At 44.2% G+C, this 8,416-nt stretch overlaps 1 protein-coding gene across 1 annotated transcript; it reads right to left on the bottom strand.

Annotated features, from left to right (window-relative positions):
- Window positions 1-404: 404 nt before the first annotated feature.
- Window positions 405-7,567, bottom strand: LOC134462154 (intermediate filament protein ON3-like). The gene is made up of 9 exons (XM_063215049.1): window positions 7,045-7,567; window positions 4,122-4,330; window positions 3,639-3,699; window positions 3,430-3,525; window positions 2,646-2,810; window positions 2,264-2,389; window positions 1,665-1,885; window positions 1,454-1,509; window positions 405-1,138 (listed from the first exon to the last, which is right to left on the bottom strand). Exons 1-9 carry the CDS (start codon window positions 7,441-7,443, stop codon window positions 1,014-1,016), a joined length of 1,458 nt encoding a protein of 485 aa, XP_063071119.1. The 5' UTR covers window positions 7,444-7,567; the 3' UTR covers window positions 405-1,013.
- Window positions 7,568-8,416: the final 849 nt, after the last annotated feature.

Genomic DNA, 8,416 nt, shown 5'->3' with positions numbered 1-8,416 from the left:
AAACTAATATATTCTAGTATGACCCAAGTACAGTCATTTTTGCCGCTAAAAATGGCTATTTCTGAAAATTCAAAATGGCGGACCATGGAGAAGATCCCCCTTTTCATGCATGAAAAGTGCAATTTTTCCAGTTAAATTGAATACTTAGAATTTGATGGTGGTGGTAAATATTCATGAAAAAGGAAACATTAATGAATGGTTAGCATGAATTCTGGAAATAAACAACTAAAAATCTCACACAGTGTCCCTTTAAAGAATGAGGACTCCAAGCGCTACTACTAGATGATACTACCGTTACTAGCGTTACTACCCCAAGGTTAACTTCACCTGGTTTACTACTGAACCAGCTTATAGACTACTACCCACAACAGATAAGAGGAAATATAAACCACAACACAAAAGGATGTCTTTGGATCTCAGATTTATTTGAGCTTGTGATGTTCTGTTCAAAAATAAACCTGGTGTCAGTAGCACTTCTCTTTTGATTTTATTTCGACAGCAGAATATGGCAGCAGTAAGACTGAAAGAGACGACAGACCACAAGGGCACAGACCACAAGAGCTTGTACTTTTGACCCATGCTCACAGGCTTTTTTTACTGTATGACATAAAAGTAGTTTACAACTTTTTTGCTGAGTTTGTAACACCGGATAAGTTGTGACGTGTCGTTCTCATGGGGGCTTTGGGGAGAGGGCTAACCCGTATCGTCACCTCATAGCCTGTAAACATTTAGCACAACCCTGAGGACACTCTCACTCACGTGGCCTATAATGCAGACCCTCATGTTAGCACCGGCCTCTTGATAGCCTTTTATTGGCTCGATAAACTCCTCTCTTTGGTATAATTTTATGCCACTGTTAAAATGCTGAGACACAGATCAAAACAACAGAAACTTAATGTGGCGTTGTAGTGAGTGCAGTGAGTGTGGAGAAGCTGGTAACAGGAAGTTTGGCTCTGGGAATGGGAACGCCGTTATTTTGTGAGGTTTTGGTGGGGGATGTTTTTGGGGTCTCTTCAGTAACGCCTGGAGCTGCTGCTCGACACCACGGAGGATTTGGTGATGGTGGCACCACCGCTGCCGCCACCGAAGCCATAGCCGCCACCGAATCCGAAGCCACCGCCAGCGGCACTGGAGAGGGCTGTGGAGACACGAGAGGAGGTCAAAAGGTCAATTATGAAGAGCTAAGGTCAGCTAGGATATCCAGCTATGTATAATGTAAGGCACTGTGTATTTACTGTATATTTGTTTGTATGTTGTGGTATGGCAATGGTATGGTATGTGTTTACTTATGAAATGTATGTTGATCTAAATGAGATTAGATCATCTAATGTATGTTGATCTATTTTATGATAAAAATATGAAATGAGAGATGGCACTTTAAAATGATTCATCAATTACTCCGATAACTAATATTAATTTAAGAGATTGTGGTAGAGAAATGAACTTGACTTACTTCCACCGCTGCTCTGCTGAACGTGAATGGTGGCGCTGTTGCCTCCTGAGGTCAGTCTGTTTAAAATTTTTTTAAAAAAAATGATACGTTAGTTATTACTGAATCATGTATGAATGTCTCGATTGTGTCAATTGTGTTGAAGGCTAAGAAGCCCACAAGTAATTAAAAAAAATGTTCGTAGACATTGTTCATAAAAAAAAAAAATCTCTACCTGTTCTCCTCTCCTTCCAGCAGCTTCCTGTAGGTGGCGATCTCGATGTCCAGGGCCAGCTTGACGTTCATGAGCTCCTGGTACTCGCGCACCTGTCGTGCCATGTCCTGCTTGGCGCGCTGCAGAGCGTCTTCGAGGTCCTTGATCCTCAGACGGGCATCCTTCACGGCGATCTCCCCACGCTCCTCAGCCTCTGCGATCTGGGACTCGAGGTTGGCGCGCTATGAAAAACGGAGAGAGGGAATGGGTCTTAATAACTGTCCTGTAGGAGAATTCATAGCACTAACCGACTAACTGCTAAAGAGGCTAATCATTGTATTGCTAATGTATAACATACGTATATTCGACATCCATTTTCTTACATTCTATTGAAACATAATGAGCTCATGATTTCAATAAGCTTGTACTGTAATTTGGAGATGAAAATCTAATTTCTTTGCGAAATCTATACCCCATGTCTTCAGTTGTACATCGTGTTAAGTGTTTCGCTTTCCTATGCTTGGCTACCAAAATAGTAATGGCGCCACCCTTGTAACCACGGATAATAAGGTGGATACCCCATGTCTTTAGTTTTCCGTCGTGTTTCGCGTTGCGCTTACCTGTGCTTTGACGGACTCGATCTCGTTCTGCAGACGGGCGATCATGCGGTTCAGCTCGGCGATCTCGGCCTTGGTGGAGCGCAGGTCGTCACCATACTGGCCGGCCGACGACTGCATCTCCTCGAACTGCAGGAAAGAGAAACGGTGAGTGGAGAAATGTTTACAAAAGGACAGGACAGGGCCAAATTTACAGGTTATTGTTGGAAAGAAGAAGGCCACTTGCTATGGAACTTGCTGTCTATATGTGCTTATGTCTTGCTGCACACTTAATCGCCCCTTTTGAGGACAATAAAGTTGAAAAGTTGAAGTTGAAGTAATGTATTTCTTTGCATGTGTGTAGTAGAGAGAGAGAGATGTTAAAGAAAGCGTGTAACATCCTCACCTTCTGTTTGTACCACGTCTCTGCCTCGGCTCTGCTGCGGTTGGCGATGTCCTCGTACTGAGCGCGCACCTCAGCCACGATGGCGTCCATGTCCAGGTTGCGGCTGTTGTCCATCTCCACGACGACTGAGGTGTCCTTGATCTGAGACTGAAGCTCACGCAGCTCCTGCAGACCACACAACAGGGTAACAATTACGTTTATTGGGTTTGCATAAACTATATTTATCTATATAAATTAACTATATTTATTTATACTTATTAGACCTTTTATTATGACCAGAGGATTTTATCTACATTTGTACATTTAAATTATCTTTCACTTCTGATGAATGGAATTTATCTACTTGTATTCCTTTACTGTTGTCTTACTCCAAATAATACATTACTGTACTTTTGTAACAGCAAAGATGTAATACACTCAGTAAAACAAATCCTTATAATAGCAGAACTGCTGGGGAAAGTACAGTAGCACCGTTTCTGCATTTAGTGGAATCTAGAAAAGATGGCAGCCCGTCTGCTGAAGTCTGCAGTCCAGCTGGTAACTAAGCAACAAGGTCAACAGAGCTAAGTCACATGCAAACACTCGCAAAGCAAACTGGTTTCCAACTGACAGACCAACCGGCCTGCCAGGCAGCATAGGGGCATAGACTAGTTTGTGTGTATGTGGCTAAAACATTGCAGTCAACAATGGGTATGTGCAGGAAAATGGTACAATAGAGACTCCAAATGTGTAAAATGTATCTAAATGTGTGGTTTAAAAAAGAAGATGACGGAAGATGACTTACCGCCTCGTAAACGGCCCTGAGGAAGTTGATCTCGTCTTGCAGGGCGTCAACTTTAGCCTCCAGCTCCACTTTGTTCATGTAGGCCGCATCTACATCCTGTGAAAGATCAGCCAAAATATGTTTTTTATTATTGAAATGTATTTTAAAATATTTAAGGTTTTAAAATGTTTTGACAATAAAAAAAAAACATTTCAATATGAGTAACTGACCTTCTTGAGGAGCACAAACTCGTTCTCTGCACCGGCACGCTTGTTGATTTCGTCTTCGTACCTGCAGGGAATTGAAATATTAGCTTCTGCCACCACAAAATGCAACTCTGACACTTTCCATCAAGTTTAGTAGGCATAGCCCACCTTAACTCATTACTGACATATTTCCTTTGCATACCATCAATATTGCTATGTTATATTATGCAAGTGGAGTAATTATGTAATTGTATTTAGTTAGCATAATTTATACTAGCAGGCTGGCTAACTGACTTCTCCGTTGACTAGCAGACACAAACTCACAACACTGACACTTACCATCAGTTTTAACATATGAACATTATAAACCATTAACAGGTTGTCTTTGCATATTTCCATTGATATTACTGTGTAATTATTACAAAGAATAAATTATGTAAGTAACTGTGTAATTGATGTAATTGTTATATCTTGCATAGACATTAGCTAGGAGGCTAACCAACTCACTTCCTCTTGAAGTCCTCGACGGCTCCCTGCATGTTCTTGAGTTCTCCCTCCAGCTTGCACTTCTCGTTGCCCAGGCCGTCGAGCTGGCGGCGCAGGTTGGAGATGTAGGCCTCATACATCTGGTCGATGTTGGAGCGTGTGGTGGTCTGGTCTTGCAGGAGGCTCCACTTGGTCTCCAGCATCTTGTTCTGCTGCTCCAGGAAGCGCACCTGAGAAGAGAAGGATCGCACGACATCGTCACTCGACTGTTCGACATCTCAGATACAGGTTTGGAGCCAGCCTACACATACAGTGCATTTAGCAGCGTTAGCTCAACATTTAAAGAGTAGTAGGACCGTTGAGTAGAGTGTTAAGTTCTAATCTCTAAGTGTTGAATTAACACTTAGCACTGGCCACGTCATTCTAACTGGTGGACATTAGGGTGATGCATAGGTCCGGTATACATAGCTGAAATGCATACAGTAGGCCTATGGGAGTATACTGTATGTAATTGCACAAGATAACAGTGGGAGTGATAAGAGAGGGGAAGAACACGCTTTATTGCAAGTCTTGACAGTCGAAAGAAAACAGTGCAAGCACCAACTTGGCTAAAGTAAACAACTTTTTTTTAATCAGTAGCCACACCCTCTTTTAACAAAATAGTCTGAGCACACAAGTGTGAAGGTGTGTGTGTGAGTGCACATTCAAATGTCTGCATGTGAAAAATTGTGTCTATCTGTGTGCAATAGTATTTCAGAGTTTGTGTGTGACTGACTGCCTTTATATGCACACACACACACACCATCAGTATACATTTGCATGTATGTGTGCCTGAGCCTATAATATATTAGTGCGTATGTGTACACAGTGCTGGTTATATGTCTGTATATCCTCTTTCTCTCTGCTATCTCACTCTCACTTTTGAACATGGGGTCGCAGCGAATGGACACGTCATAAACGTCTTCACTACTGTAGTTTACCTTGTTTGACACCAGAATTTACGGCTCTTAGCAACGCAAAGCGGAATGGTTTACCGCAACTGGGACAAATTCGTGACAAATTTAGCCCAGGAATGCTTATCCTCTGGGGTTGATTTTTGTGTGTTCTGGTATGTGTTGATTGTGTGAGTTTATACTTTCTGTGCATGTGGTGTGTATCTGAGAAAGACATTGTGTGTGTGTGTGTGTGTGTGTGTGTGTGTGTGTGTGTGTGTGTGTGTGTGTGTGTGTGTGTGTGTGTGTGTGTGTGTGTGTGTGTGTGTGTGTGTGTGTGTGTGTGTGTGTGAATGTAATCCCCTGTCATCAGTGAAATATTGCCTGTGCTGTCTTATGAGTAATTCAAACACTAGCAGTAAAGATAGGTGTGTCTGTCTTTATGGCAACAGTCTGAAGGTGTGTCCCCTGACCACACACACTCTCACACACAAAGGGCTTGGATATGCACCTAAGGGTGTGTCCTGTTGACTGCCTGCAGGCAATGTGACACGCACACACACACACACACACACACACACACACACACACACACACACACACACACAGATAGACATACACACATGCATGTCATGTGCTGCAACCCCTTTTAAATTGTGTGTGTGTGTGTGTGTGTGTGTGTGTGTGTGTGTGTGTGTGTGTGTGTGTGTGTGTGTGTGCGCAACTCCCATTGAACAAGTCGTCTATTAAGTTAGTTGAGTTCATTCAGTCTCCCACACCCTCTCTCTCTCTCTCTCTCTCTCTCTCTCTCTCTCTCTCTCTCTCTCTCTCTCTCTCTCTCTCTCTCTCTCTCTCTCCCACTTCACTTCACTTCACATGACTCATGCTGTACTCTAGCTGAGCGCAGTGACGCCCCTGTTTGTACAGGTGTGGCCACTGGTCACAGGATCTAGCCATAATCATAATATTTTATGTCTACACATGCCCAGATGAGCTCCCTGCGTGAGCCACCACCTGCAATGGGCATCCAATGGTGGGCACTGACTGACTAACACATACCGCACATCATCACTAGAGCTGGCCTGGCACCTTTGACTAGCAATGATGTCCGCCTTTCAAATTGAAGGTGGCACCTTTGGCATTGTTTGCTGCCCACATACTTGGCAGGCTGATTGTAAAAGTGCCAGTGACCTAACACTCTCCCTAGAGCTGGCATTGATGCATGGCTTTCTCATAATAGGTGGCACTAACGTTACACCACCTGGCACTAAATGTGTAGTCGACCTCATGCACAGCTGATTGAAAAGCTAACGGTGGCATACGCTTTGGACATTAAAGGTGGCACTACCTATGTAAGGGCCACTAACCTCCTGGCACTAAAGGGGATGCAAATACATTCTGTTGTGCTGCCATTGTAGGTGCCACTTTAAAGGTGACACCCCTGGCACTAACTCTGCTGTCCGCATACATTTTAGTTTGCAACTTATAGGTGGCAGTGGCATGAACTCCTGGCATCAATGGTGGCACGACGTAAGGTATGCTCCTGACACTTAAAGGGCTGCAAACATGCACAACTCACTAACAGACATTAAGAAACGGCACTTCAACAGCTCTTACTGACGCATACTTCTGTCTTGCATCTCAACAATAAATCCCATGTGATTACGAAGAGAGAGAGTCTCATACACACACACACAAGCAGAAACATTTTCATTAATGACTTGCCAATGAGACATCAATGAGAAAGGTCTGTTATGACCAAACATTTAGATATAAATCATTCTATGAAGGATCTAAGTGTAGCTTTAGTATTTTCAATTTCTGTCTTGTTTGGCACCTTGTGTGGCACCAGCTGTTCAAGTTATGAATGTTGGAGGTGCTAGATGTTTGTCGTGATGCATTTTTTTTCAATGACAGGAGGTCCAAGAACTCATTTGTAATCTACTACACAGCCCGAACATTTTTGTCAATGGAGGAGCAAGCAAGAAGTTTTATTTCCCATGATGCCTCACCTTGTCGATGAAGGAGGCAAAGCGGTTGTTGAGGGTCTTGATCTGCTCCTTCTCCTGGGTCCTCACGGCCTGGATGGAGGGGTCGATCTCCAGGTTGAGGGGGGCGAGCAGGCTCTGGTTCACGGTGACGGCGGTGATGGGAGCGGAGAAGCCTCCGCCGTACCCGCCGCCCATGCTGCTGCTGCTGAAGGAGCTGTAGCCGCCGCCGTATCCACCACCGCCCATACTGCCGGCGCCGAACCCGCCGCCCATGCTGGAGCCCAGATTGCCGGAGCGACGCATAGACACGCTGCTGACCCGCGAGGAGCCGCCGGGGATGATGGCTGACTGGCTGGTGAAACCCCTCTTGACCACGGGGCTGGAACTGGTGCGGTAGCTGACTGTTCTTACGGACTCCATTGCTGTTGGTGTGTGTGTGTTTGGAGAGAGTGAGAGAACGTCTGGAGCAGGAGGCGGCGGAGAGCAGGCGCTTTACTTCACAAAGGAGAGTCAAAGTCCCTCTGTGTGTCCCTGCGCTGGCCACGGACGCCTTTTATGCACACCGGAACAGGGGAGGGGCAGGCTACGCTCCTCTCTCTCTCTCTCTCTCTCTCTGTCTCACACACACACGCACATTCATACACGCCCAGTTGTGCTCGCATACAAGCACTCTCACACCTTACCTGTTGGACAGGTAGGGAGGGATTGCAGCCAGATGGATGGATGTGGTGGCTGAGAGAGACACACCTTTATGCAGAAAAAACAACCAAAAAACTATGCTGCAGAATAAGTTTTTTTTTAAATGTGTGAGCATTCAGGTACAGCACTACCAATTTGCAAGAAGTCTGTCATGTTGAACCCAACCCAGCTCTTTCAAATACCTCTATGTGCACACAGCAATATAGTGATTCTGTTCAAACTCTGGGGCAGAAGCACTTGACGAGACTGATGTATTTAGAACAAATATAACTTTTCAAATCACACTTGATGTTTTCTTTTACCTCAGACATGAAAAGTTTTACCTTTTACCTGACATGTTTCGATGGTATAACTTCCGTCAAGTGTGAGTAAAAAAGTTAGACATGATGACTACATAAGAATATAGCTGTTGTGCGTTAGCTGTCAGGTACAACACTACCCATTTGCAACAAGCCTGTAATACTGAACCCAACTCAGCTCTGTAAAATGTCTCAATATGAGCACTGTAGTGTTGTTTTGATTGTGTTGAACTTGAGGCAGCACTTGAAGGTTTTGGTGTTTGTAGCCCCATAATGCATGCTGTTCCATCAATGGAACACTGTAAAAGTCGTTGAAAAGACTTCACTATATGGCATTACACAGTGCCTGAAGTAATACATTACAACTTGGTCATTGCCATTCTGGTAACAGCAAA

This window comes from Engraulis encrasicolus, chromosome 14 (assembly GCF_034702125.1).
Source record: "Engraulis encrasicolus isolate BLACKSEA-1 chromosome 14, IST_EnEncr_1.0, whole genome shotgun sequence".
Classification (NCBI taxonomy): domain Eukaryota; kingdom Metazoa; phylum Chordata; class Actinopteri; order Clupeiformes; family Engraulidae; genus Engraulis; species Engraulis encrasicolus.
The sequence above is the reverse complement of the archived record's forward strand: the minus strand, read 5'-3'. Positions and strand labels throughout refer to the sequence as shown.